Here is a 26,266-nt window from a genome sequence, read left to right as displayed (position 1 = left end):
GAGCGCCATTGAGGACAGAAGAATATCGGGCGCCCAGAAACGACGATTCGAGAAGAAGGCGGTAATGCTGACCGCATGAAGGTGAGGGACCTGTCGTATGTTTCAACGAAACACAATGCAGAAATAGCCGTATACTTGCCGAGGTAGATGGACTGCACAGCCTAGGCGTGGTGCTGAAAACGAGGAAGGGACCGTCAAGTGTCGTCGGCCAGCCATGGATACTGCACGCGATGCGAGAGTGTCGAGCGTCGGTGAGCCTCCGTCTCCGTCGGGCAAGGCATGCGTCGAGACAGCGGCGTAGTCCGAGGCCGGTCATGTCGGTTTGCGAGACATCGCCATCTTTCATGCAAAGCAGTCGCTTATCCTGGACTTTCCCTCTCTTCGCATCCTCGCGCTGTGTGAACATGAGGCGTTGAGCAGCGGTCAAGGTACCGGACTGTGCAAAAAAGGCGTGCCCCACGAAGTTCTCGACGTTGCATGACACCAGACGCTGGGCAGAGGTGTGTTCAGCGCCTCGAAGATTGCAACTTCGCCTAAAGGAGTGTATGCAATATCCAGCGACCGCTTGATGGTGGTGAGTACGAGATCACCCGCAATGGCTCGGCAATTTCCGTACGCCACGCGTCTTACAGCTTCAGTACTTCATGAATAGAGGCGGCGCGCATGGCAGCAGAAAATCGCAGTCAATGCCTGGTCAGAGGACGAGGTCGCACGACCGCCAGAGGGACCGTCTGCTTGGGACAGCTGGAAACCAGTGACATTGCCGCTGCTATGACTTATACTGTTGTTACACTGTACAGACGATGAGACGGTGAGCGCGACATCTAACAATCAAGACCAAGCTCACATATACATTACACGAAGCCACCCCCAATTCTTTAGCCCGGATTCAGGAGAAGATGTAATCGTACTGACTCAGGAAAAAATGTAGTCGTAGAACGACTCGCCGCGAGACGCCGCGGTCACACCCCGCCGCGCTGGAACAGTACGGCGATTATCCGCAGGCCGCATCCGCCGCCTGCGCTGCCTCCTCGCCGGAGAGGGTGACGAGTCTGCCCGCGAATGCCGGCTGCCCCAAGCGGCCGGGTGCAACGGCCTGCGCCGAGGCGTGCGTTCATCCGCGAGCGACAACGACTCGACGCTCGCAGCGAGCCCAGCATCGCTGGCGGACTCGTCGCCGTCCGCGCTCGCCGCATCGTCGACGATGGACCACGAGCTATCGGCAGGAGAGGCGGGACGGTCCTCAGAGATCGCAGGAAGGGCTGCTGGTGCGTGTCCCGCGCGACGCTCTTCGATGTCGGAGTCGCCTGCGTCGGAGGAGACGAGGTCGGACTCGCTGAGCTGGGAAGAATAGTCGATGTCGGTGACAGGTGGGGTCTCCAAGCTGAAGGCGCCAGCCGCGTCTGGGCGGAAGACGTTGGGACGCAAAAGGTAGGTCAGGCGTTCTCCGTCGACGTCCTTGCCTGGATCGCGGGTCAGGAATGATACAGGATGAGCGACGGCTATACTCACTGAAGCTCACAATCTCGTGGTAGCGCGCGCAGCAATGCACGACGTATCTCGCGTACGAGTCCTCCGATATCCGCCATACGAGCTGCAGTGGAGTGCGCGAGACCTCGACGACAGGCGTCTCCCCGATCTGACGCTCCGCCTGCTCGGGCTGGACATCATCGGGGGACATCATCGCGCCGCCGTCTGAAAGCCAGTCTGCCATTTCGAGCTCGACTACTCGCACGAGGCCCTGCGCGTAGCCGGACTTGCGCAGCTCGCGGCGCATGCCCTTCAGGCTGAGGGAGAAGCGGCCGGCATTGGCGGAGAGCGGATCGAGGGTAGGGGGAACGACTGAAGGCAGTTTGGCGGTGCGTGGGAGGGATGGCGGGAGGGGCTCGGGGAACGTGGTACGGACAGTAGGGGGTTCCAGGACAAGATCGCGCTTCGTGGCTGCAACGATGTGGGGGTTACCCGTGAACTTGGCTATTTCGTATGTCACTTCACTGCAGTCCTGCGTATGGAAAACACACACCATTCTCCTTCCGCCTCGTGCGCCGCTTGCCTTCGACGTCTTCCTTCCTCGCAGCTCGGCCGAGGATGCTGCCAGAAGGACGGACGTACGCTGTGTCTCGAAGTTCATAGCGGGCCGCTGGTACACCAGGAGTACGAAGAATAGCAGGGAAAGAGAGAGGCACAGGATCAATGGGGCCAGAAGACGGTGCTGCTACTGCCTCAGTCGGGACTGGTGCCGTCGTCGTGGTCTCCATCGGTGTCGTAGCATCGACGTTCATGGTCACAGGAATCGTCTCAGGAGCAGAGGGTGCAGTAGAAAGTACGTCCGCCATAGGAAAAGATATTGCTGCAGATGAGTCAAGCACCTCGAAAGAAGAGGCCAAGGTTAGCAGTCGGGGCCATGATAAGAAGTGTCACTCTGACGAGTAGCGGTACTTCGGGCCGATGATCCGGGATCAGCGCGGGGAGAGCAAGGATTTCTCCACTTTAGGACATCTCTTGTTCTGAGCGTCCATCTACTGCATTTTATCTGGTCACTATATTTCTCTCTCATAGATTCCTGCGATACGGCTCTGCGAGCTGGAAATCATCTTTGAGGACCCTTCTGGTGCGGTGAGAGCCTTTGGATGCGAAGGTTAATAGACGTACAATAACAGGCTGCTCCATTGGAGTCTCTTCGTACGACACAAGAAAGCCACAAGAACTAGCACCTCGTGCGTCTTCCAGTGCGGCAGCCTTTACACATTATGGATGAGAGCAATGAGATTAGTATGTTCATTGCATCGCTGGTGGTGGTACCGTCCGAGTCGCTCAAGTTTGTTTGCGTGCAACTGTGAATGTCATCCGGTATCCCCCTGCGACTGCGCTCTTCGCCATGAACTAGTATCTAATCAACGCTAGTACGCCTGTTAGGCCGTAATCAGCCGTACTGGATATACACAGCGATCCTCGCTGCGACGTCAGTGCGATCGAGGCTGGTTCATTTCCGCTTCTCGCTTCCCTCCTTCACGTTCTTGCGACCCATGTCTCTCGCTAAGATCCCTTTTCTTGTCTCCGTCATCTGGGGCATCAACCATGGCTTAATATCGCCTAACCGACCCTTAGCGTGCGACCGTCCATTATCTCGCCCTCTCGTCGAAAGGTGCGCATCGTTCAGCTGGTCTTTTGATGCAACGCTACAGGAACTTGTGTAGGTACTACGTACCGTGCATGGAGATAGTCCGAGTAAGTGGCCACTAGCCGGGCTCACCAAGGCAACAAGTGGCGTGCTGGCTCGAAGATACGCGCATGTCGACTGACGAGTAACAGAAAATCCTCTGCGCTATCAGCCTTATCGAGGTTGCCCTCATCACCAACAGTCACTTGCCCTCATCACCATTTGCCTCCTGCATCCCGGATGCCCTCATGCCTATTGGCGGATTGCAGAGCCTTCGAATCACGACGCCGTTCATACTAGGTACGTGTGTTGCTGCCTTCTGGATCTGATCGCGATGGACGCGCTGACACTCTCCTTAGGCTGTCTTCTCAACGCACTCGGAACCCTCATCCGCATCCACTGCTATCGGAAACTTGGCAGCGCCTTCACCTTCGAGCTCGCCATCCGCCGCGAGCAGGCGCTTGTCACCGACGGCGCCTATAGCATCGTCCGGCATCCCGGGTACACCGGTGGATATATGGTCGTCGCGGGATGGTTTCTAGCGCAGATGTCATCCGGATGTTGGGCGAGGGAGTACCCTGAGAAAACAGCCTCGCTGAGTGCGACTGCCCTTTGGCTAGGCCTTCTATTTCCTCTACTCGTCGGGACATTCCTGCGCATCGACGCCGAGGAGATGATGTTGAAGGGGCGGTTTGGCAAAGAGTGGGAAGAGTGGGCGAAGAGGGTACCCTACAAGCTGGTGCCGCGGGTTTGGTAAACTCCAAGGGCATATCTTTCCAAGTGCCAATTACAATTAAATGGCAGCGACGTGTGCCGAGAACTATAGATTTCGAAGGGCCCTGCTGAGAACGGAACAGGAATAATTTTTCTCCGTCGACAGTCCATTGACCTCTTGTCTCCGATCGAAACTGGGCATGCTCCTGATCCTATACGCCCCAGGTCTGCACCCATCTTACCCCCCTTCGGAGACTTCTTCACAGAACCGCCAATCCCAAAAGTGCGCCCCGCAACAACGGCGGCGAAGCCGCTCTGAATGTTTGCGCCGCCGAGCGCAGGATTCTCGTCGTCCCCATCGCTAGTACCCGAAGGCTGGCCGCTAGTGGACGTCTGCGTGCTATTGCCCGACTAGGTAGTGCTTTCAGAAAGGCTGCCCGTGCTACTGCCTGACGCAGAGGTAGCAGAATCGGTAGCGGTGGCGGAGGCGCTGGGAAGGTGTCAGCACTGGGTGGGATAGAGGGCAGAAGGTCTGTGTGCGAAGGAGGAATTCTGTACTCACGACTCCGTCATAACTGCCGACCCGGTGCTCGAAGCGGCCGACGCGGTGTCCGACCCTTGCGCGGACACGGAGGCCACGAAGGCGAGGAAGAGAGCGGCGGTGAGCTGCGTGAAGCGCATGATGAGGCAGGTGGTTGAGTGGTCGGTGGAAAGGATATGAGCTGAGGGTAAAGTCAGAACAGGATATTTTCTGCCCTCATCGTCTCTTCCTCGTCCTTATATACCGTTGCAGAAAAACTCTCATGGCATACCTCGACTCGGATAATGGATCTTTGTGCGAGAGAAATCGAGCGGGCTATGCGATAAGTGTGGACGATGGGTGCGGAAAGTAGGGCATCTATGAGAAGACGAACCTGGTGAGCGGCGAGCCTAAGCCCGTCCCCGGCCTTCGCAATCGTAGGGCTATACACCCTATCCGGACTGCCTTCTTCGGCGACTAGGGCCACTTATTGCGGCAATTCACTCCAGATCTTGGTCGTCAGTTCCGAGCATTGGACTGGGACGGTGAGGAGATGGACTGCCCGCGCTCGAAGGCCCTTGCATGCGCGCGCTGCCATAATCATTGCGAGCTGTGCCGGAGACTCACAGGGATTATTGTGAGATGATCTTGGGCATCCGCGCAAGCTCACCGCGTCAGCGAGTTTGAGCGAGCTTGTCTCGCTGGTGGGGACTCGCCTTTTGTGAGGCATTGGGCGAATCTATACCTAGGAGGCCGGAAAGCCGTGGTACGGGAATAGCCGAATCAGGCGGGGCCGTGTTTACTTCCGCTCGGCAATTCCCGTCATTGTGGCGGTTCGACTATGCACCTGCTTCGGCCTGCACAAGTCGATGTCCCCCTTCGACCAATGTAGGAAATCCTTCCTCATAATACGGCAGTGCGTATATTCCAAGAGATGCTGGTGCGTAGGCAGGCCAGCTCGTATAGATACGTAGAGTACTGAATATTACTTCGGCGGCGCGCCGGGAAACCCAAGAAAGGTGTATGGTTACACTATTGTACAACCTTCCGCGGTTGAGTCAGTGTTCACAGATACAGGACGTGTGAATTACTTAGCAGGTACGTCTAGCAATTGCAGTCAAGGAAACAGGGTTCGTAAAGATGTGGTGAGGCTCGTCTACGCCAAGGGTCCAGCGTCCTTGCTGAGCTTACGCGCGCATGAGCGGGCTTTGCGAAGGGCAAGATCCTGCAACGACAATATTCAGCACCTTGACGTTCACTATGGCAGTCGTGTACTAACAACGACGAGGATGGAGAAGCGCCTGAGCTTTCGAAGCCGCCCCGAGGGCTCACGCCGTTCTCCGAGCGCTTCCTGCAGCTCCGCGGCGTACGTCGCCCAGAGGTCTTCGTCAGGGAAGTACTGTAGTGCATGCTATGTCAGAAAAAAAATTACGTTGAGGGGGCTGATCACGCACCATTGTCCTCATGAGGAAATCATCGTCTTGCGGTTGAAGTCCAGCGTTGGAGGGCTGAAGAAGTGGTCAGTGTCATTGCCAGACGTTGAGCACACCATGCACCTGGTTGTTGTAGACTGCAGTCAGGGGACGACGTCGTTGGTGCTTATTGGGGGCGAAGCGGACGCAACGAGGGCGATGGCGAGTAAGTTGGAAAGAGCGGGAAGTACGCTTGTCGGACGAGGGCATCTTGAGGCGTGTAGAGTGAGCAATAAGGAATGATGGTGGGCGCTCAGAGAAAAGCAGCGAAAGCAGGCGGGACAAAATAGCTTGCGAAAGCGAAGATGGAAGGGGAAGGGAAGAAGTGGAAGCACCGATCACGATGCAAGTTGGACTCGCCCAGCACTCGAAGGGCCCGAAGCCTCGTAGCACGGCACTGGACGTCACTGAAAGACTGTCATTCGCTACTTCTATCGATGCCGACGGTGCGAACGGGTATACGACCTCGTCTGCCAGGCCATAAGGTTTCGGGACGCCGCATCTAGTCTCGTTCCCCCTGCCATTCGTTGCACAGCTCCTCGACTCTGTGAGCAGTTCAAGACATCCAGGGCGCCATCCGAAGGACACCGAGACGTCGAATTCGATCGACAGCATACTCGGGGGTTGCGGGACAAGTTTTGGGTCTTCCACGCCAGAGATGTCGCCCGTCCCAGATTCGCAGGACCATGGACCTCGCGCTAGTCTCACCCCTTCACCGACAACGTCGACAGCTTTTGTACAACGTCCAGTCCGCCCCACGTTCTGTCGCCGCGCGCCAAATTTGCTGCCGCTAGGCTCTGGTGCGGCACCGGAATGCGGGACCGACGGGGATAGGTGACTCCAGCCACCTGTCACCGTCACGGTTGGGTTAGAGACGCTTATACAGCCTGCTGCTCTCTACTCACCACCATGAAGAGCTTGCCAGAAGGCGGTACACCTGACGTGGAATAGACGAAGCCATTTTCACCAAGGACGGACATGACTGTCGTCTGGCGTGATCGACGAAAGCAAGAACAAGAGGCCGTGTCACCAACGCGAACGACTCTTTAGAGGAGCGTAGCAAGACCAAGTCGGCGAAGAACATAAAGCCATTGTCAGTGCTGAGATGACTGGCCTGCGCTGGACTTGAGGATTTGCGAGGTATCTTCGCGTCGATGCCAGAAGACCTTCAAGACGTCAAGACACTGTCTCTGCAGCTCCTACAAAACTCTATCAGAGGGTATCAGTTCGCGGTCGGTTCTTTGAGAATCACCACACACCTCTTGCCTCCCCATGCCCTCCTCGTTCTGTCCCACCCAGCTTCTTCAACTGTCTGATGACGACCGCTGATGAACTTCTTGCTCAAGCCCTCCACTTCTTCACTTCCTTCAAGTACTCCAGGGAAGGCATCTACATCTGCCAGAAGATGTAGGACCTCTTGGTGACTGTGGACGCTCGACCCTGCTGGCTGGACCGTATTGCCGATCGAAGTTGCGGTACCTTTAGCGCGTTACGAAGTGCTCTTCCAACATATACCGACGCATAGTCCTATTTTCTCGGGTCGAAAGACTCGGAGAAGGTGCGTCATCCCATCCTACGGTCCAGCGATACCGTTTGTGAAGGCTCAAGCAAACGCTGCAGTGGATGGTTCTTCAAGTCCGGCAATTTCACGATTGTGGCACGTCGCGTTGTTGTAGTTCATCGGAGACGCTATTGACATCGAAGAGAAGAAACAGCAAGGCATCCAGCAGTAAGCGACGATGCGATGGTGATGGTCAAGAACAAGGCAAGCGTTCTGCCGGAAATTCGGTTGTTGCCGCCGCGTTTGCCTCCGCCCCTGCGGCCAGCATCCACTTTCATCTGCCCGACTTTGCCAGCTGTCTCCTGCATTCTGCAACTCTTAGCAAACCTCGGAAATTTTCTGTAGAAAATCCAGGCCTTCCAAAAGGAAACGACGGCGAAAAGCTTCAACACGACCACGGTCTGGCTCGCTCGACGGGTAGTAGTCGCCCTTCAAGTCAACATCTTCCGCTGAGTGGCCCCCGTCTCCAACTGCTGAATCGTGTGCGCAGGCGGAATGGTGTCGAGCCTGACTCCAGAGCGCTCGTCGGCCTCCGCTTCAGCACCCTCATTCACAACGCCTGAATCTTTCCAGAGCAGCCCCCACCGTCGCGCCGCTCAGGCCTGCGACAGCGTCGTCCAAGTCCTCCGTCCCTTCAGATTTCTGCATTGCCGTCTTCATGTCAGTGATCATCATCCCCCCGCTCTACTCTCTGGAAAAGACGCCTACGATGACCCTGGGTCATTGCACGTCCAGCCCGATACTTCTGCATCACAACCATCTCGGACCTTCGGCTATAATGGAGACATAGTCTGCGTCGCTTGCATTACGCGTATTCGAAGAGGCCTACAGTCTCGAGCTACATATCCAGTCCATGACCTGTCCGAGAATAGTAACATACACATAGCACATAGCATGTCCATTTTTGTCCACGAAGAGTCTGAATAGCGATCGTCCTTTCCGTGCTGTAATCAACAGCATTCATCCAGTAATCAACCGCGCGATGAGATAGAGCGTCGAGCCAAAGAATCTCTGCGGGGTGCTCTTGATCAGCCGTCGTCCGCGGCAAGCAAGCGAGAAGGATACGCACGACTATGTTGGTGATGGCCGTGAAGGCAAGGATAAATACTAGATAGCTTTTTGTTGTGCCGTTCTCGCTAAGGCTCTTGGTAGGGTCGCCGGTACTGAGGATGAGCACCACGAGAAGCGCGTTTGATAATGTCCATGAAAGTAGTACCTGTGCATAGCAGCGCGTCAGCAGGGCCACCCAAGACTCCAGTCTGGTTGACTGACGTTGGTTCTGATATTCGCATAATAATCCTTCGCCATCTGCTCCTGCTCCGCCTCGCTCGGCTTCTGCGTCCCCTTCGGCACCGCGGGCTTGCGATGCCGCAGATTCGACAGCGCCTGCTCGTAGATGTTGTCGAAGTGCGACGGCTCGGCGATCTCGACGTCAACCTGCAGTTTGTTGTTCTGCACGACGGCGCCGAGGTCCTGCTCGACGATGGAGTCTTGTTTGGTGCCCCAGGAGATCTGTGGGTGGGGATTTGGGGTCAGTGGGAGGTAATAAAGGTGGGGGTGAGTATAACGTACGTCGTCTAGGTTAGAGAAGGCGTAGCTGGGTGGGCGATCAGTATGGCGAGTGTATAGAACACGGGGTACACACATGTTCAGGACGTTGATGTACATAGGCGAGAGCAACATATACGGTATGAAGCTCGTTAACATATGCCACGGGTCAAGCGCCAGGATACTTGACAGCGCGTACACTGTTCAATGGTCAGCGCGCACATTCACGTACATCTCCTCAAGCACACGCACAGCCGAACGTGATCACGACACTGAACAACATCGCGCTATTCTGCGACCCGCCCTGCTGCGCCGCCTGGAGCGCGGTTACCACCGACGCGACCAGCATGTAGACCATGAAGATGCTCAGCGTCACGATCGTGAACATGTACTTGAACTTCGCTCTGTGTGCTTCGCATCAGTCATGACTAGACGGCAGGGCGAAATGACCGACCCTTGGGGCTTATTCCCCATCGAGAAGACGAAGCACGCGACAATGGTGGACGCCAGGATGAACTGCGCGAGCTTGTTCACATACTTGATCCCCTCCGCATGCAACGACGGATCCTCCAGCGACGCCGTTAACACGACGAAGAACAGGTAGAAGTTGCCCTGCAAAATCCGCGTCAGCACCCATTTCTTCCTTCCCTACACCCGCTTGAACACCCCAACAAGTCACAACAGGACCACTCACAATGCTGAACCACGAAAAAATCAAGTTGATAATATTATACACCGTCTCCACCAACAGCATGATCCTTCGCTGCAGACTATGCCCCGAGCGCAGGATCTGCCCGACGTGCGCGATGGCGTAGGTGCCGGCGAAGAAGGAGCCGTTGAGCCAGCGGCGGCGCTGGGAGATGAACTCGGTGACGGCATCGGGGACGTCGGTCTCGCCGATGGCACCCTTCACGTATTTGAGGACCCTGGGGAGATGGTCAGCGACTGAGTAGGTGACCGAAATCAGAGGCAATGGAAGTGCGTACCAGCTGGAGTTGGCTTTCGCGACGAGTTCGAAGCAGAGGATACGCTATGACGAGTTAGCATATAAGTGCGTGAGGCGGGCGCTGGGTGAGCTCATACATCTTCCGCAAGGTCTGCTAGCACATCAGCGGACGCCTATACACAACGTTCGCTCACTCACACATATTCGACGTGAAGATGTCCGTATCCCGACCATGTAGGACCTCTCCTTTGAAGTACGATGCCAAAGGACCGACGCCTCGCTCGTCGTTCTGCAATGCGATGTACCGGTACGCCGAAAACGCGCCGGGCTGGAAGTCAGAAAACGGTCAGCCTTGGCGCGGCCTTCGCGTTACCGCGCTCACCAGAACGCTGATATACCCAAACATGGACTCCGTGGGCTTGTCGAGGATACCGCTGATCTTATACTCGAAGTTCTGCGCGGCGACTGGAGTCGTGTGAGCCAGTGATTCTCAACTATGAATACGGCGTAAGTTTACCCAGTGGATTGAGTAGCAACTCCCATCGAGCTCCCTTGTACACGGCGATCTCTCCGCACGCGCCGGCGACGCTCGAGTTCACGTCGAACGCCTTCCAGAGCTTGTATATGCTCGTATTGCCAGGCCTCGTCCCCACATCCAGCAACACGCACACATTCGGCTGTTCATTCGTCAACTACCCTTCCACTTGGCGCATCCACCCACACTCTGCGATGGTTCATCTCCCACTCACCTGCAACAACGGCGCAAACGCATTAAAGAACCACCGATGACTATTAATCTTCCTCTGATTCTTCTCCTTCAAGCAGAATATAATCTGCGTCGGCACGATCCCCTTGTCCGGGTACTTGAAGTGCACATTTGGGTCGAGGCCGAAGGAGGTGGTGTACTCGAAGAGGTGCGCGGTGACGGGCACGTTGTTCACGGTGTTCACCATGTGCTTCCCGGGCTGGTAGACGCCGAGGAGGGTGAGGCAGTCGAGGACGCGGGGGTGGACTTTTTTGCGCCCGTCGGCGACGATGCAGACGACGACCTGGGCGCGGTGGTGTCAGGGTGTGGCGAGGGGCAGGGAGTGAGGAGGGAACGGGTGGGGGAGGGGGGGAAACGCACCTTCTCCCAGGCCTTTGGACCCCAGGTTTGTGAGTTCTTGCGGGAGCAGAGGTGTTGGATGTTCTTCATGACGCCGTATAGGGTTCTACAGAATAGTACCTCGTCTTCCTATGATCTGGTCAGCTTCTGCAAGCTAAACGTGAAATGACCACGCACATTATACATCGTAATCACAATGAACAGCTCCGTCTGCCGCGCCATTTCGTTCTGTCGCAGGAAGAACCCGCTCCGCTCGAAGTCGTCCGGATCGCACGTCACCGCCGTATACCGCGTCCGCATCGTCTCTGGCACGCCCTTCCGCGGGAGCACCAGCTTGGGCGGTACGTCGAGGTCGACGACATAGTTTCCGTTCGTCAGCTGTACGCGCTTCTTCGTCTTCCGCCGCCGCACGATACGTCCACTTGGGGCGGGCCCGAAGTGGCGAGTCTCCACAGGCGTTTCTGGCTCTGTGGACTCGGACGATAGTGTCCCTCGATCTGCATCTGCGCCGGGCACGGGCGCGACATAGTCGTACCCTTGCTGGTAGGGCTGTTGATCGTACCCGAGGAAATACTCGGTCTGTGGGTCCGCCTTTTCTGGATCGGTGGGGTATGGGGGGTATTCCTTCTCGGGGCTTTCTCGATACATTGGGTATGCTTTTTCCGGGGAGTAGCTGACGGAGCCATCGGGCTGTATGTAGTAGTCATCGTCGAGGATGCCTGGCGTGGGCGACCGCGAGCGCGGGGGCGGCGCCTGATAAGCGGCGCGCGAGTAGTGCCCGGACGCGTACGCCTCGGCGTCGTAGGCGAAGTGATCGAGCTGGGTCGTGCTGGCGTTCGTGTTCGTAGCTGTGGCGTGCGAGTCGTCCGAGGCGGACGCGGGGTAGCCGCCATAATAGCCGCTCTGGGGTCGTGATGAGGTGGGCGTGTGCGTGTCGGAGAAGGGGTTCGTGTGATCGGAGGAGGAAGGCGTGTTTGCTTCGTCGAGTTGTAGCGTCTCCCCCGTCAATATTGGCTCGAGGTACTGGCCAGGCTGATATCTCCTGAACTCGGACGTGGGGCGGGCATAGGCGTTATCGGGATGCAGCGAGGCTCGTTGATCGGGGACCAGAGGGGCCCTCTCCTCGTCGTACAGGCCCTCCCCCGTCATTCTTGCCACCGCGTTTCGTATGTCTTCGTACGCCTCCGACAGTGCGGGGTCCGGTGCGTCCTGGGGAGCCGTTGTACGAGAGCTCGACGCATTGTATCCGGACGGGCTAGGATTCCCGGAGCGCTGCTGGTCCTGGGCGTCCTGCTGCGGTGTCCTTGAGCGAGGGACGGGCTTGCGCTTGAAGGCCATGGCGGACAAGGGCGAGCGCCTGACGTACGACTCGCTGGCAGTTGGAACGAAAGCGGCGGGTCTGCACGTGACCGCGTAAATGAACGTGATCGGCGCATGTGCACGTTGAACTTCCCCATCTCGCACAATTGCCTCGCAACAAAAGGGCATGCCTGCTGATTTCCTGCCTTTGTCTCATCGCTAGCCAGCTCAGGCAAGTAACACTCTAATTCTTGCCCCATTTTACTGCAAGTACCTAAATCAAGGATCCAAGGACCATCTGAACACCAAAACACTCGCGATTCATTGACTGTCATGTGCAAGTACTTCTCACGTAGGGCCTTGCACCCAAGCACTGCGCGGATCGGAGGTGCGTGAGAGCCACACAGACCCTTCACGGCCCAGAAAGCGGACATAAGTGGCCTGAGACGCCAACCCTGTGGCCATGCGAGCCCTCCGTGACCGGGCAGTCTCCGGCCCAGCTGTATAAAGGACAGTGGAGATCTCCCTCTTCTCCAACCAGCTCTCAGCCAGCCTTCGCCGTCAGCTCTTCACCCTCAGTCTTCTCCTCCAAATTTCGTTCTTCTCAGTAATCCTCTCGACAATGTTCGCCCCGATCCTCGCCCTCTTCTCTAGCGTCGCCCTCGCCAACGCCTACGGACTCAAGTCCGCCTCGACCTCGCCCTACGGCCAGTCGTCCGGCAATTGGGAGCTCCAGAAGACCGCCTACGGCGCCCTCCTTGTCGGCGGCAAGGACGTGCCGCTCTCAACCTCCGTCACCATCGAGGGCGGCCAGCTCAAGCTGGTGTGCCCGCAGCAGGCGACGGCGGCGCTCGTGCCCACGGGGTCGGACGAGCCGCGGTACACGGTGCAGGTCGTTAGCAAGACGGACGACCTGCCGAAGGGGAGCATCTTCACTGGGTGGACGACGCAGGATGACGGGGTCTCGTCGCCGGATGATTTGACCAAGGTCGTCAATACGGTATGATTTTTCTTCGAGGGTGGAAGGTCGAGAGCTAATTTCGACTTTGTAGGAGGTCGGCCTGAACGGGACCTACAACCTGGCCACCGTTGACGGCGCCAACGCTCTGACGTGGTCCGACAAGGGACCGTCAAACGACGTCCAGTGGTTCTTGGCCATCGACGAGGCCAACGATGTCCACTGCTAGAGAGTAATCTTCAGCATTCACAAGGTCTGTCCGCCCGTGTTTGTTTGATTGCCTTGCTGATTTCTCCTAGGCTATTGCCAAGTTTTACTGCGCATGACTGGTATATCGAATCGTATTCGTATGCCCCTCACCACCATAGTACTGGATTCCAATGCGTATAATATTGGCTCATACATAGCAATACCCCACTGATCTTACAACGCTCTCTACATTTACCTAGAATCAAGGGCATATTTATTTGTTTGCCGCAGTTGGTTTGCCTTTGAACAGGCCTCTCCCCTCTTTATTACCTCACCCCTAGTTTTTTGTTCTCAGAGGCGGGGCCTAACTGTCAGTGCGTGCGATGTTTCCAGTGGTCGTGAATTGAAAGTCAAGCGTGAACTACATCCATATACGTACACCGAACACGTAGAAGTACATGGTCGAGGTCAGAAAACGAAAGTAAGCCGTCTAGTGTCTAGTCAGCGAAGCTCGGGTCGGGTGCAGAGAAAGCGAAGTGCGTGCTAAGGGCAGTCAAGGATATCCTAAAGCTGCGGGATGGGTGCAGAGCGAGAGGAGCGTGCTCGAGTCCAAAGAACAAAAAACAAGAGAAAAGGCGAAAAACGAATGACTGTAGCAAAAGAGTGAGGTCCGCAGAAGTGCGATGCTGAATCCGCAAACATGCGATGCTAATGTCTGTCCGTTCCGGTTGATATTCCGAGTCCCGGGTTTGCGAGTATGCTCGCGAGTAAGTAATCGTGAAGGGGTGGTGGGTCGAAGGGTGAAGTGGGTATGTCAGCTGAGGGCGCGAGGGAGAATTCATCGCGGGAGGAGCGCGGTCTCAGCTCGGGACGCAAGCGAGGTCTCATCTGGCGACGTGCAAGAGGGAGGCAATGTTCTTGCTGACGCGCTTGACCCATCTATTGCCACCGTGCGGTGCTTGTGGTGGCACGTGTGGCAAAGGCGCGGACGACGTCGCGCGCAGCCAGGCCTGAGGATCTTGGATATCCTGGAGGAGATATGGGTGTCGCTGCGGCACACGATAATCAGCCAAGTACAAAGTTATGTTCACACTTTCGCTCACCCTCAGCTCTTCCAGCGACAGTCGGTCGCGCGGGTCCTTCTGTAAAAGATTGTCGAGGAGATCCATCGCCGCATAGCCCTCGCTGCCCTTGTCCGTCGGATGCCTCCCTCCCGTGGGAATACTCTCCACGCCCATGGTCTGCGCCGGCATCCAGTCCACTTCCCGAATTTGTTGGTACAATACGAATTGGTTCCGCTGCGCGTGCTGCATCTCCGAATGCGGCACATTGAAAGGCGTATGGCCGAAGAGCAAGCAGAAAAAGGTGACCCCGAGCGCCCACACGTCCACAGCTTTGCCGACACGCAGCGGCTGGTCGCTGGTAGAGGCCTTTGGGTCGCCGTCGTCGTCAGTTAATGTGCAGGAGGAGTCGTTTGTGGCGAGGCCGGTGCGGGCGATGATTTCGGGCGCAATGAATTTGGGCGTGCCGATGAGGCGGTCGAGGTCGTGAGGGGGGAAGAGGGCGGGGTCGTTCAAAATGGTGACGTCGTCCTCGGGGTCGTAGACTTTTCCTGCCGCCTTGCGTTCGGAGGCGTCAAAGAAAGCCACGCCGAAGTCAACTATCTTGGCGATGGTACGGTTGTCGGACCACACAATGTTGGAGGGCTTGATGTCGCGGTGAATGATACCTGTTTTCATGAGCACCTGTACATGCCATGCTCTTGAAGCATTACTAACCGTGATGATGAACTTCATGTAAGGATTAGTGAAGCTGGTGAGAAGCAGAGGGAAAGCACGCACGATAGTCCAGTCCGCAGCAAACGTCACGCATTATTCGTCGCGTCTGCGCTAGCGTCAACGTCGGCCGGGGATTTTCATCGCATGTCTGCCATTGTATGGGGCCGCCGGCAACATTTTCCATCACTGCGCGCGAGGGTTAGCCTGCGTTCGATGTGCGCGGGGGGCCGCGCACCTAGGTATATCTTGTCGTGTCGGGTATCATCTATCGCCTCAAACAGACGCACGATGTTGAGGTGTCTTGTGGTTCGCAGAATGGATATCTCTCGCCGCGCGCTGTGCTCGGTGCTCCCCATGAATGGTGTGGGGGAGCCCATCGTCCCATCTGACTGCTGCTGATGGCTCCTTCGCAGCATCTTCGTTCTGTCGCTCCTCGTTCGGCGCCGTACGCATTTCAGCGCCTGAAAGGGGGGATAAGTACGTGATGAAGGGAGGGGAAATACGCCACGCACCACCCAATCCCCCGACTTGCTATTCTGTCCTAATGTCACCGTGCCATGCCGTCCAGTCCCCAGCACCTCTTCCGTCATGATGTAGTTGTTGTAGGCGCGACGTCCGTCGGCCAGTCTCGATACCTTGAGGACATCCGCCAACGGCGGGCGCAGAGGCAAAGCCTCCGTCGACGCGGAGGCACTAATGGTTCCGCTGCACATCGTCCGCGGCGGTCCTCAGTCCAGAATCTCAGGTAGATCGCATAGAAGGCTCGTGCAGCTTTGTAGAGTGTGCACGGCGCGGATATGACGAGGCGGACGCGATGCGCGCGTCGCGGAAGGGGAGAAGGCGCTAATATACGCGCTTGAGGCATGGCAGCGGCAAGCGCAATTCAGGACCCGGATCAATCAATCAATTACGTCCGCTATCAACAGTCTATCTGGGTGTCTACCATGGCACGCTCGCCTGCGCCGCGCCTGACTGAGGAGCCTGCGTCCCCAGGGTGGACGGCAGAGCCGGGGGATCGACGACAGACGACATGTCATGCGTGCAGCACGCACAGCACCTGGCGCCCGGTCCCGCATTTGCGGGGACGGGGAATCAGTAGAACAATGGCGGCCCCAGACTAGAGCCGCCGCTCCATGGCGCGGAGCACATGCAGCGGTGCGGTGGCGCACCCAAATCTCGAGAGCCACGGGATACGTTTCGGATGTGGGTCTTTCTCCTTTGGTCGCAGTGTAGTCGGACACAGCACGTATCACCCGACGTAGCGAATCTTGATGCCACCTCCCAAGCGACTGCGCTGTTCCAACGCTGCAAAAAGGACGGGCGTGTCAGTTCCGCAATGCATCGGAAGTACAAGCGCTCCCCGGAGGCCTAGGGTGCACCACGCACCTTTCCACTCTTCGGCTTCTTCACGCTGCTCGTAGTCCAGAACCAAGCGCTTGAGGTGCTGCTGTTCCACCTTATCCTGCATCTGTGCGGTCCGTGTGTACACGGCCAGCGGCGACTCGGTAGGAACCGCCAGTTGCCGCGTCTAGATGGAGTTCACATTAGTAGAGGTTCCTGGCTGTAGTAGTGACGTATGTGCGTACCTGCTGCTTGTTGCCTCGTCGAGTGATGACAGTGAACTTCATCCCTTCTTCCTCGGGCGCCGCGCCTTCGCCGTCGGCCTCCTCCCCCTTCTTCCTCCTAAGTCCTTGAGGTAGTACCGCAGAGTCCCACAACGCGAGCGCAGTCTTCTTGTCCACCTTGCGCGACTCCGCCGAGGTGTCCATGACCATCTTTGCCAGCTCCTTTGCAAATTCGGCGTCTGCCTCTTCTGATGGACCGAGATTTTCGTGCGAGGTCGAGCCAGAAAAGACGACATGGTCATCATCTGGGGAGGGTGCGCGTTCGTCCGTCTGCCCGAAGTATCAGCGACAGCAGTGCAGCGAATAGAAAGCATCGGACTTACCGGCGAGTCGAGAGCGTCTGTGTCTTCCTCATCTTCCTCCTTATCTTCCTTCTCTTCTTTATCCTCGTCGAGGCCTTCCTCTTCTTCATCTCCGCTGTCCTCGCCACTATCCTCCCCATCGGTGGCTGATGTGCATTCAGCCAGTTATAGCGAGCATGGGACGCGAGCACCTCACCATCTGCCGGCCCTGTCTGGAATGCATTGTTTATCATCTCATCGACAGCCACCGCGGCTTCCTCCAGGGATTTCGCGAAGGTTAGCTTGGGACGGACAGCCTATAAAGCGGTGAGTGATCTGGCCAGGGCAAAGGTACGTGGCGCCGCACCTCCATTGAATCTGACAGCATGAAGTCGACGTCCATGGGTAAAGGTTCCTTGCAATGGACATAGTACTGAGAGAAGTTAGCCTTCGTATATCCTCCGACAACAAACATGCGAACCTGGAAGAACGTCAAGAAGTTGTCCAGCTTCTTCCTCTGCGTCCCTCGATCGAAGCACATGCCGCATGTGTCGAGCAAGACGCAAACAAGACGTATGCGGAAGAAATCGTCGGGCATGTCCAGAGGACATGGCTGGCGTGGTAGGGGCCGTCCCTCCGCTGCGACATGGTCAGCGAGATCGGCGAATTGCGCAACAAGAACGAACACGCACGATGCCCAAACGTCACCAACGACCACAACGTGTCGAACACGATGCTCGAGCTCAACAGCCGGTAGATATACATCTCCCCGAGATACTTCACCGTCGCCACCCTCTGCTGATTCAGCTTATAGATGTTGTGCTCCAGGCCCCTTCGCACGTCCTCCAACACCTGGTCGACGACGCCGATCGAGAACTCGAGGTGGTAGCGCTGCAAGTCGTACACGAGCATCGCGAGGAAGCTGATGCTCCCGTACTTCATCTTCCAGGGCTTCGTGAAGACCTTGTGCAGGGCGCGCACGACGGCGGGGTCGGCCCAGTCGAGCTTGCGGATGAGCTTGAGGACTTTGTCGATGGTGCGCTTGGTGAGGACGTCGTAGATGAGGTGCCGAATGAAGAGCTCCATGGGCGTGCGCTCCTTGACACGGATAGGTGCCCGTTCCGGAGGGTTGCACTAGGCCACTGTCAGGAATGCCAATAGCTATATGGACGAACCAGGCTGACCTGATAATAAGCATTCTCGAGAAGCAACGTTTGCCGCTGATCAAAGTGCTGCATACTCTGCTTGCGCCTCATGAGTTCGAGCTGTCCAGACATCAGCATACGTTGGCGCAATACGACGATCGCCATCACCATCGTCGCAAAGCGCTCTCTCGTATCATCGCTTCGTAGCAGAAAGCGCCCACAGTTCTCCAGCAGCAGGGCAATATTGTCGACGTTCGTCCCCGAAAAGTCGTCCAAGCAAACCTTGAACATGTGCAGGATGACATGGGCCGGTACCACTCGGAACTTCGTCAAGTTCGACAGGAACATGATGTTCTAACGAAGGAGGGTGACTGTCAGCGAACATGCACGCAATCATCCCCATTCTCACCCCAGCCCATTCCCCTACTCGCATAGACAAATAGCAAAGCATACCTTCAACCTAACCTCCGACAACTCCTTCACCACATTCTTCTTCCGCTGCAGGTATCGGAACTCCTCGTCGAGCTGCTCACCGTCAGCCACTAATGCACGCGCCCTCTGCATCACCCCGCACGCACAATCGACACCAGCTCCGTCCCGATATCCGGCATGTACTTGTTGAGCGTGGCCACGAGCCGGGAGTAGTGCGGCAGGAGGTCGGTCCTGTTCTTGGGTACTTGGGAGAGGAACTGATAGGTGTTGTGGTCAGTTTTGTTACGGTATCAAGGAGCACGAGATATGTGAGGAGCAAGCATAATGAACCTTGACGAGCCGCTTCCGCGCCGCTTTGGTATTGAGGAAAGCGAAGTCGATGGCCGCCTGGTCGATCATAGCACGGTTTGTGGCGTCTGAGAGTCTCGCGAGCAGTGCCGTCAGCATTTGAGACGGGCCCTGCGGAGCGACATGCGGCGACAAGGGCGGCGTGGTAGCCTTCGGTGTGCCTGGCGTGGGCGTAGCAAGCCTTCAAGACCTGAGTAAGCACATATGGCAAGCAGAGCATCAAGGGCAACCCACCCCTCATCATCCGGCTCATCATCCTTGCTCTCATCGTCCACTCTAGCAGGAGCTGAAGGAGCCGCGCCATTAACATCCAACTTCTGCAACTCCTCCTCGAGCTTCTTGACCTCCTCCTTCTCGCGCGCTTGTCTTTCTTCCTCGTCCTCCTGCTCTTCCTGCGACGCGTCCTCGCCCTCCTTCCCTTCTATGCCGAGAACGCTCTTCGGCACGAAGTCCTTGAGGTCCTGCACATCCTCGTAGAAGCGGCGCTCCTCCTCGTCCTCCCACTTCCCGGCGCTGGTGATCTCTTCGCCGCCGTCGCCGCCAAGAACGCTGCTGCTCGCACCACCGATGAGGATGGAGTCGGATTTTTGTGATGCGGTGGGAAGGGACGGCATGGGGAGGGAGAGCAATTCGGAGAGCCTGGGTAGCAGTTCAGTCAGCGTATGTGGCGACTAAGTTGAGGTCGTCGCACATTTGCACGCTCGAGAGCAGCTTCTCATAGTTCTTGGTCATCTTCTCGTACGCCTGCTGTCTGTCCTCAAAGATCTCGCCCGAGCGGATGTATGCTTCGTGATTGCGGCGGTCCTGGTCTTGGAGGCGCTGCGGAGGCAGTCAGAATAGGCCGCGCTTAAGTGGTATCAACGCACTTTATGCTCGATCAGCAGCTTCTTTGAGACACTCTCGAAGTAGCCCTCGCACATGCGGCGAAAGCGGTCGCGGATGTCCTGCTCTACTAGCTCGTCTGCATCTTTGGTGAGCGTAGGGAAGTCGGCAGACGCTTGGGTGGTCGAGGATAGATCGCCTGGCGCCGCTTCTGCGGAGGCTTGCTGCTTAGTGAGGGAGGAGGATGTGGATATACCGAGGAAGGGACGGGAATACGCCTTCAAGAAGGTCGAGAGAAGGGGAAGTGACGAGAGTGTGGGATCGTTGGAAAGCTAGGAGGATACGTTGAACATTCAGTAGGAGGGAAGTACACACGTCTACGCACCAATCCTTTGATTGTCTTCATAACCCATTCGCCCCCACTGCGATTGGGCGCATCGCGGATGATCCCAACGAGCGCGAGCTCGGAACATAGACGAAGAATGGGCCGCTGTCGAGAGATGCGCGCGGCATCTTCCTTTTCGCGCTGTTCGGGGGACAAGGATGACAGATATTCGCGAGAGGGGGGAGCAAGGGCGGCTGCTAGATCGGAGACGAGTGAGGGCGTAAAGCTCTCGGGGAAGCGCCGATGGAGGGCGGACACGATCTGAAGGTAATTTAGGAGAGTTTGCCAAAAGGGTATTGCGTAGTGACGCACTTCAACCGCGCTCCATACGTCCTTCTCGGTCTTGCAGCGTGAGATTCCCTCGAGCACTGCACTAGGCATCTCCTCAATATACTTCTCAAGTGTGAGGGTGTCGAGGTCCTTCATGATCTGATCCCGGTTGTCCGCGGCGAGGGAGAGGCGCATCCGCTTAATGAGGGCGGTATGGCGCTTGAGAGAGGAGTCGAGCTTGGAGGACTCTTAAGAGGTGCTTAAGTGCGGCTGATGGGCGGGGAGAAAGCCACTGACCGAGCTTCCCGGGGTTCACGTTGAGCTCCCGAAGCTTGAGGCGCCGCTGGTAGCGCGCATCCTCGTCCGACTTGCTCGCTGCGGGCGTCGCATTCGTGGCGCTGTCCTTCTCCATTGTCCGCTGGCGATGATGAAAGTTGAAGTCAAGCCGGGCCCGAGATCATAGATGCGGCGCACGTGCGCGTTCTACGCGACGCGACGCGTCTCGCCGTCTCTTGACTCCCACTTTCATGAGGCACCGTAAATCAGACAGAAATGAGCTCGGACGATGAGTTTGGATTCTCCGACTTTCCTAAACTCAGCGCCTCCCAGTTTGCCGCCATCGACGCAACCGCTGAAGACTACTACTCGCAGCTCCGAGATGCAGCGACCCAGCGAACGACGCCTGACCCGGCGAGCGCCCAGAAGCCGGGGCCCTCGAAGCCTACACTTGGCAAGCGCAAGAACACAGGCGTCGACGACATGGACCTGCTTCCCGACATAACGATCATCGATGGAGGGTACGCACTCGGCGCCCCGGAGGTCAAACGACCCCGCCATTCCCCTCAACAGGCCCAAGCTCGGAAGGCTGCCCTGGATGAGGAAGCTCGCAGGAAGAGAGAGGCAGACATAGAGGAGGCCCTGCGTCAGCGTGATCGAAGACTACATCAGAAACCTGCCCCGCGCCAGAAGACGCCTGCGCCCCCTCGACCCCTACCCCAGCGACAGCCCTCCAAACCAACTGTCTTTCGAGCACCCACCGTCCCTCCCTCCTCTCAGAATGGAACCCGTTCGAGGGGATCTTCGCCTATGCTTGTACACCATCCGCCTGCTCCTCCCCAGCCACCTCCTCAACCCCCATCACGAGCAACCACGCCCGCCTCCATTAGCGCCGATGTTCAGGACGAACTCGAGAAGTTGCGTGCGGAGCTGGCAATCGTGGGTCTGAACCGCTTAAAGCTCAATGGTGACAGTTGACGTGCCCGATAGGTCAAGCAGAAGAATGCGCAGGCGGAGGCCATACTTTTGGAGGAGAAGAGCAAGCGATGGGGCAAGGACGGCGAGATTGCGCATCTGAAGGACACTCTGAGCAAGGTGTGAGATATTCCCTGTATGCCGGTCAGCATAGCTAACGGGAATCAGACCACGGCCAACTATATCGCGCAGACCAACAAGCTACGTGAGGCGAAAGAGGCAGCTGAGAAGCAGCAGACACAGTTGCAGCGCAGCATGAAAGACGAGATCGAGCGCATCAAGACCCAGTTCCTGTTCAAGGTGAGTACAATCCATGATTCCCGCAAGCGCTCCCTCATGTCCCCTTGTAGCAACAAGAACTGGAATCTCGACGTCCGCCCATGTCCGTCAAGGCCAAGAAGACGGCACGCTCAACGGACTTTGTTGCACCCGTCCCCATGTCCTCGCAAATGCGCGGCTGGAGTAACGCCGGTGCGGGCACAAGCAGACTCGAGGAAGACGTATTCGGTGGCAGGTCCCTCACGTCCCAGCCACCAGCTTTCCCTTCGCAATCCGTGCGCCGATCACCGTCGAAGACCCGCTCGCCTGCAAAGCCAAAACCAGGCGCGCTCGGATTCCAGAACTCATTTGTCGCGTCCACGCCCTTGGCCAAGCGGAAAGGCAAGCAGAAGGAGAATGCAGAGCAGGAGCAGCGGCAGGGAGGTGCAGGGAGTCAGTTGCAAGGTTTCCAGCCAGCCTCGCAGCAACCAAGGACGCAGGAGGACAGGGGTCAGCAGCCAGCATGGGACTTGGGTCCGGCACAGGCGCCCTCCCAGCCGGGCTTCGACTGGACGGTGCAGAGTCCACCCGCAATACCCTCGCCGCCGCATAGTCCGACGCGAATGCAAGTGGACGCGCTTCCGCCTGCACCCGCACCCGATGGCGACGTCGAGATGGCGGACGGGGAGGAGATTGTGCCGGAGGAGTTCGATGCCATCGAGCCGATAGACTGGATGGGAGAGGTATGCTCGCCGGTTACAAACACTTTTGAGCATCTACTGATCAAATCTCTAAGCTCACCTATCTCCTCCTCACCCACCGACTGCCCTCATCCACGCGTACGACCTTAGAGACGATCATGCGCGTGGACGTCGAGGACGACATCTCCCTCCGAATATGCACGACCTGCAACCAGATTCTCGAGATCATCGGCATGCACACGAAGCCCGCGGATTATCTCTTCGTGGGCAAAGCTCTGGCCGTGCGACTGGTTTCCTTGCTTCAGATCTTTCTCGAACTATCCACCGTAAGTCATTTTGTCGTTCGCGCTCAAAGACTGGCTGACACGTCCGCCCGCCAGATCGCTCCTCTCATCAGTCTGCTCAATCTCATGACATATTTAATCTACTCACTGCCCGACTTCTCCTCCTTCCTGCTCCTTCCCGGCACAGACAACACCGAGTCGCTCATCCTGGAATCCTTGGTCGTCATCCTGACGCAGAAGCTGAAGGGCGTCTCCGACGAAGACAAGGTCCCCCTGGAGCGCGAGGTGTGCGAACTGCTGTCCGCTCTGGCCTGGAATACTCCGGACGACCTGATGCCTCGGTACGTATGTTCGCAAAGGTGTTTCTGACTTATCATTCTCACGAGTTCCCTAGACATCGCATCCTCACCTCGAATGACGAGATCATGCGCTACCTCATCAATCCCGAGGACTCTTTCGCCCAGTTGATCCTCAAGACTCAATATCTCGTTCGATTGTCGACGCGTGCGTCTATCAGTGATAGTGCTCGGACAGGCCTTGCTGACCGCCTCATAGACCGCACCCTTGCTTCCTCCTTGCTACCGCCCTACGATCCGTCACTTCATGTGGACGGGGAAGGAAAGCCCATATTGAAGGAAGGCCACGTCGACCGCCTCTGCAGGATAATGGTAAATGAGAAGAGATGCGACGATCCGGTGAGTCCACAGACGACTGTATTGTCACCACACACTGACTGCCCCCGCATCCCAGGACTTCGAGCTCAGGTCGCTCATCCTGACGTTCTTGTCCATGCTATCCGTCGGGCATGCAGAAGCGCTGCTCGCTCTGCAGAGCTCGGCGTTCATCGTTCCGCTCTTGGTTGACTTCACCATGCAGCTGGCCAATCCGATCTGGGAGGATGACGAGGAGCTCATGAGCGACCCGGCGAAGGCAAACAGGTACGTCTCGCTACCGCTGCGCCCACCAAGCAGGCTAAAAGACGTCGACAGCCTGATACGCCTCGCCGACCAGACCGTCTATCTCCTCTGGCACATCGTCAAGGGCCGCGAGCAAGAACTCGACCTGCGACGCAAGCTCATCCACACCTCGCATGTGATCGTCAACGGCCTCATGCACGTCTTCGTCGTCGCTTTCGGGCGTCTGAGCTACGCAGATCCGCCGGACTGGGTTGACAAGGAGGGGAAGGATGAGCTGCAGCTCTTGCAGGGTACGTGTATTCCCTACTATAACCCTCTAACTACATCCTAACCGCCTGCTCCAGGGTACACCGAGGAACTCCTCAACATGGTCATCGACGGGCCGGAGGGCGAAGCTGTTTGGGGAACATATCAGCCTGATCCGGAGAACAGCGAGGAGGCAGAGGAGGACGAGATGGAGGCGGAGATGCTGGGGTAATTTCTGTATGTTCTGTGTACCAACCTTGCTTCATTTTGGATCCGTGTACAATATGTACTGCTAATCTACCACGACGTTATGACGCTGTCGGACGTCTGTATTGCTGTTAGCAGGGGTGAGGTCGATGAAGGGGGATCTGCGACTGACCTTTGCGCAGAAGTCGATCAACCACCGCTGTTTGGCGGGGTGAGTGCGAACGCCCTCCTCCTGGCGTATCATGTGCTGCTTGGCAAATAGATCGCAAGTTTCCGTCCTAAAGCGAGAGACCAGCCGCGAACGTATCTTGCGCTGGACCGCACATCAGCGAGGGATACACCAAAGTCCACACGGACGTACGTCTGCAGGAGATATTCCTCGCACAACTGGGGCGACCGATGTCACATTCAGGAAATCTACGTCGCCGAATTGGTTCAGCCAAATATGCCACAGGCATTCTTTCCAGTCCGCCAGTCGATCACCGCCGTAGAAGAAGCGCTCGGAGCACCAGACAGGGTAGTCGCGTGAGAGAGCGATCGGAGCTGGCGAGAATGGCGGAAACGAGGATGGCGCGCGCGGGGTCAGCAGGATTGGTCGATCTTGCATTCGATCTTGCAATAGCGACACATGTACGGGTGACGTTGTGATATTGGCAGGAAAGAGAACGACGTTCTTCGAAGGCGCGAACAGCCGGGCAGTATTGAGGTACGCATTCGGCGAGGTTGGAGGCCCGCCAGAGTCGTGCAGGAGATGTAGCCATAGGCGTTGCGGTTTACTAGAGTCGGAGATACGAAGTTGGCGGATGAGCGAGGCGTGTTCAGGGGAACCGGGTGTCGCGCTGGTGGTGATAACGGCAGAGATGGGCCCTTGACCCAAGGTAAGCGGCCGTTATAAGAGAGCATCTAGGTTTTTACCTGGCCAGATAGAAGTCCACGAACGTACGTTGACCGCAGCATCGGCTTCAGTCGTCCAGAGGCATGCGGTTATCGCATGGATCGGCGCGTGCTGGGCTTCAAGTATGTTGGGCTGGAGCGACGCGAGCGGTGGCTGATGCGGCGCGGTGCGGGACAAACGCTGGGTATTACTGAGTTCATTGAGAGTCCCTGCAAATACGACCTTCGAAATCTAGGCTCAACGGGACTCTGAGCGGAGGACTGACTGTATCTTGACGTATGCAAGGAGTCGTGTCGGTATTCGCCAAACAGAGATGTAGACGCGTAGAGACAGCACCATATTGAGTAAGCCACGAGTACCCAGCGCAAGATGGGATTGGCCATAGGGCGTAGGTGGGAAGGCTCGACTTCAGATGACTTCCATGTGAAGAAGACAGGCAGAATGTGGCGCTTGCCCGTTGGGGTTTCCGGTCGTACAGTCGCTTCTGGCGCGGGGTCCGCCTTGCGATAGAGATGTGCGGCGGTGACTGTCACTGTTCGAAGCCGGCCTCGCGAGTGCGGGGACGAGAAGCGGCTCTCGATAGAGCCCACTGAGCCCGAGGTGGGTATCGTCGAAGACGTCTTCGAGCGCTTCAAGACCGGCGCGGAGGAAGAGGATGCGAGAGAAGCAGGTTTGACCATGGCGGGCGACAGGGGGACAGGTCGGAGAAGGAAAGCAAGGAGTGTTGAGGGGGACGCGCCACATCCCGCAGCAGTCGCGTCGGGCGATCAGCGGAGGCTAATTGCGCTTGAGGGTAGGCGTTTTCGCGACGCCCGAGCGGTGGCGCACGAGCCAAGTCTAAGTCTCAGTCGGCGTCGACCTTGACCTATTCGAAGCCAATACGCAGCAGGCGCAGCAGTCGCTTGGGATGTCGGCTATGTCACTGTGGCTGCGTCTCTTCTTGCCGCCC

General features: G+C 57.2%; 11 protein-coding genes across 11 annotated transcripts; 3 read left to right on the top strand and 8 right to left on the bottom strand.

Moving 5' to 3' along the window:
• Nucleotides 1-724: 724 nt before the first annotated feature.
• Nucleotides 725-2,401, bottom strand: SCHCODRAFT_02750266 (uncharacterized protein). The gene is made up of 3 exons (XM_050347237.1): nucleotides 2,024-2,401; nucleotides 1,513-1,974; nucleotides 725-1,463 (listed from the first exon to the last, which is right to left on the bottom strand). Exons 1-3 carry the CDS (start codon nucleotides 2,334-2,336, stop codon nucleotides 916-918), a joined length of 1,323 nt encoding a protein of 440 aa, XP_050199285.1. The 5' UTR covers nucleotides 2,337-2,401; the 3' UTR covers nucleotides 725-915.
• Nucleotides 2,402-2,615: 214 nt separating this feature from the next.
• On the top strand, nucleotides 2,616-4,106 carry SCHCODRAFT_02632073 (uncharacterized protein). Its single transcript, XM_003030049.2, has 5 exons — nucleotides 2,616-2,717; nucleotides 2,774-3,145; nucleotides 3,198-3,228; nucleotides 3,313-3,460; nucleotides 3,520-4,106. The coding sequence occupies exons 2-5, from the start codon at nucleotides 3,027-3,029 to the stop codon at nucleotides 3,915-3,917; spliced, it is 696 nt and encodes a 231-aa protein (XP_003030095.1). The 5' UTR covers nucleotides 2,616-2,717; nucleotides 2,774-3,026; the 3' UTR covers nucleotides 3,918-4,106.
• SCHCODRAFT_02632068 (uncharacterized protein) lies at nucleotides 3,922-4,999 on the bottom strand. The gene is made up of 4 exons (XM_050345696.1): nucleotides 4,789-4,999; nucleotides 4,687-4,730; nucleotides 4,437-4,596; nucleotides 3,922-4,364 (listed from the first exon to the last, which is right to left on the bottom strand). Exons 3-4 carry the CDS (start codon nucleotides 4,553-4,555, stop codon nucleotides 4,286-4,288), a joined length of 198 nt encoding a protein of 65 aa, XP_050199284.1. The 5' UTR covers nucleotides 4,556-4,596; nucleotides 4,687-4,730; nucleotides 4,789-4,999; the 3' UTR covers nucleotides 3,922-4,285.
• A 381-nt stretch (nucleotides 5,000-5,380) lies between these two features.
• SCHCODRAFT_02632063 (uncharacterized protein) lies at nucleotides 5,381-6,248 on the bottom strand. The gene is made up of 4 exons (XM_050345695.1): nucleotides 5,951-6,248; nucleotides 5,849-5,902; nucleotides 5,674-5,793; nucleotides 5,381-5,619 (listed from the first exon to the last, which is right to left on the bottom strand). Exons 1-4 carry the CDS (start codon nucleotides 6,074-6,076, stop codon nucleotides 5,551-5,553), a joined length of 369 nt encoding a protein of 122 aa, XP_050199283.1. The 5' UTR covers nucleotides 6,077-6,248; the 3' UTR covers nucleotides 5,381-5,550.
• Nucleotides 6,249-7,359: 1,111 nt separating this feature from the next.
• On the bottom strand, nucleotides 7,360-7,809 carry SCHCODRAFT_01038870 (uncharacterized protein). The gene is made up of 3 exons (XM_003030466.1): nucleotides 7,576-7,809; nucleotides 7,487-7,523; nucleotides 7,360-7,424 (listed from the first exon to the last, which is right to left on the bottom strand). The coding sequence occupies exons 1-2, from the start codon at nucleotides 7,733-7,735 to the stop codon at nucleotides 7,513-7,515; spliced, it is 171 nt and encodes a 56-aa protein (XP_003030512.1). The 5' UTR covers nucleotides 7,736-7,809; the 3' UTR covers nucleotides 7,360-7,424; nucleotides 7,487-7,512.
• Nucleotides 7,810-7,834: 25 nt separating this feature from the next.
• SCHCODRAFT_02632057 (uncharacterized protein) lies at nucleotides 7,835-12,411 on the bottom strand. The gene is made up of 16 exons (XM_003030467.3): nucleotides 11,204-12,411; nucleotides 11,048-11,155; nucleotides 10,671-10,970; nucleotides 10,439-10,598; nucleotides 10,304-10,386; nucleotides 10,120-10,249; nucleotides 10,059-10,072; nucleotides 9,962-10,005; nucleotides 9,670-9,901; nucleotides 9,430-9,587; nucleotides 9,228-9,379; nucleotides 9,073-9,175; nucleotides 9,000-9,024; nucleotides 8,700-8,939; nucleotides 8,497-8,643; nucleotides 7,835-8,438 (listed from the first exon to the last, which is right to left on the bottom strand). The coding sequence occupies exons 1-16, from the start codon at nucleotides 12,362-12,364 to the stop codon at nucleotides 8,388-8,390; spliced, it is 3,108 nt and encodes a 1,035-aa protein (XP_003030513.2). The 5' UTR covers nucleotides 12,365-12,411; the 3' UTR covers nucleotides 7,835-8,387.
• Nucleotides 12,412-12,947: 536 nt separating this feature from the next.
• On the top strand, nucleotides 12,948-13,512 carry SCHCODRAFT_01098169 (uncharacterized protein; the record flags this gene model as incomplete). Its single annotated transcript, XM_003030050.1, has 2 exons — nucleotides 12,948-13,325; nucleotides 13,378-13,512. 2 exons carry the CDS (start codon nucleotides 12,948-12,950, stop codon nucleotides 13,510-13,512), a joined length of 513 nt encoding a protein of 170 aa, XP_003030096.1.
• Nucleotides 13,513-14,356: 844 nt separating this feature from the next.
• On the bottom strand, nucleotides 14,357-15,606 carry SCHCODRAFT_02508511 (kinase-like protein; the record flags this gene model as incomplete). Its single annotated transcript, XM_050343209.1, has 5 exons — nucleotides 14,357-14,521; nucleotides 14,576-15,064; nucleotides 15,122-15,231; nucleotides 15,314-15,436; nucleotides 15,486-15,606. The coding sequence occupies 5 exons, from the start codon at nucleotides 15,604-15,606 to the stop codon at nucleotides 14,357-14,359; spliced, it is 1,008 nt and encodes a 335-aa protein (XP_050199282.1).
• A 526-nt stretch (nucleotides 15,607-16,132) lies between these two features.
• SCHCODRAFT_02632046 (transcription factor) lies at nucleotides 16,133-21,011 on the bottom strand. The gene is made up of 19 exons (XM_050345694.1): nucleotides 20,856-21,011; nucleotides 20,601-20,806; nucleotides 20,289-20,549; nucleotides 19,948-20,235; nucleotides 19,773-19,900; nucleotides 19,316-19,720; nucleotides 19,064-19,262; nucleotides 18,880-18,990; nucleotides 18,755-18,826; nucleotides 18,470-18,655; nucleotides 18,341-18,421; nucleotides 17,849-18,290; nucleotides 17,638-17,795; nucleotides 17,524-17,589; nucleotides 17,374-17,473; nucleotides 17,199-17,323; nucleotides 16,837-17,145; nucleotides 16,637-16,778; nucleotides 16,133-16,555 (listed from the first exon to the last, which is right to left on the bottom strand). Exons 1-19 carry the CDS (start codon nucleotides 20,968-20,970, stop codon nucleotides 16,500-16,502), a joined length of 3,450 nt encoding a protein of 1,149 aa, XP_050199281.1. The 5' UTR covers nucleotides 20,971-21,011; the 3' UTR covers nucleotides 16,133-16,499.
• A 65-nt stretch (nucleotides 21,012-21,076) lies between these two features.
• SCHCODRAFT_02632043 (uncharacterized protein) lies at nucleotides 21,077-24,724 on the top strand. Its single transcript, XM_003030051.3, has 12 exons — nucleotides 21,077-21,773; nucleotides 21,825-21,929; nucleotides 21,978-22,109; nucleotides 22,160-22,810; nucleotides 22,864-23,094; nucleotides 23,149-23,393; nucleotides 23,447-23,556; nucleotides 23,608-23,747; nucleotides 23,803-23,990; nucleotides 24,042-24,259; nucleotides 24,314-24,544; nucleotides 24,597-24,724. Exons 1-11 carry the CDS (start codon nucleotides 21,111-21,113, stop codon nucleotides 24,445-24,447), a joined length of 2,817 nt encoding a protein of 938 aa, XP_003030097.1. The 5' UTR covers nucleotides 21,077-21,110; the 3' UTR covers nucleotides 24,448-24,544; nucleotides 24,597-24,724.
• On the bottom strand, nucleotides 24,407-26,214 carry SCHCODRAFT_02346424 (uncharacterized protein). Its single transcript, XM_050342445.1, has 5 exons — nucleotides 25,583-26,214; nucleotides 25,338-25,526; nucleotides 24,784-25,289; nucleotides 24,595-24,735; nucleotides 24,407-24,542 (listed from the first exon to the last, which is right to left on the bottom strand). Exons 1-5 carry the CDS (start codon nucleotides 25,995-25,997, stop codon nucleotides 24,513-24,515), a joined length of 1,281 nt encoding a protein of 426 aa, XP_050199280.1. The 5' UTR covers nucleotides 25,998-26,214; the 3' UTR covers nucleotides 24,407-24,512.
• Between the last annotated feature and the right edge of the window lie 52 nt (nucleotides 26,215-26,266).

Source organism: Schizophyllum commune (assembly GCF_000143185.2).
Source record: "Schizophyllum commune H4-8 unplaced genomic scaffold SCHCOscaffold_8, whole genome shotgun sequence".
Classification (NCBI taxonomy): Eukaryota; Fungi; Basidiomycota; class Agaricomycetes; order Agaricales; family Schizophyllaceae; genus Schizophyllum; species Schizophyllum commune.
The sequence above is the reverse complement of the archived record's forward strand: the minus strand, read 5'-3'. Positions and strand labels throughout refer to the sequence as shown.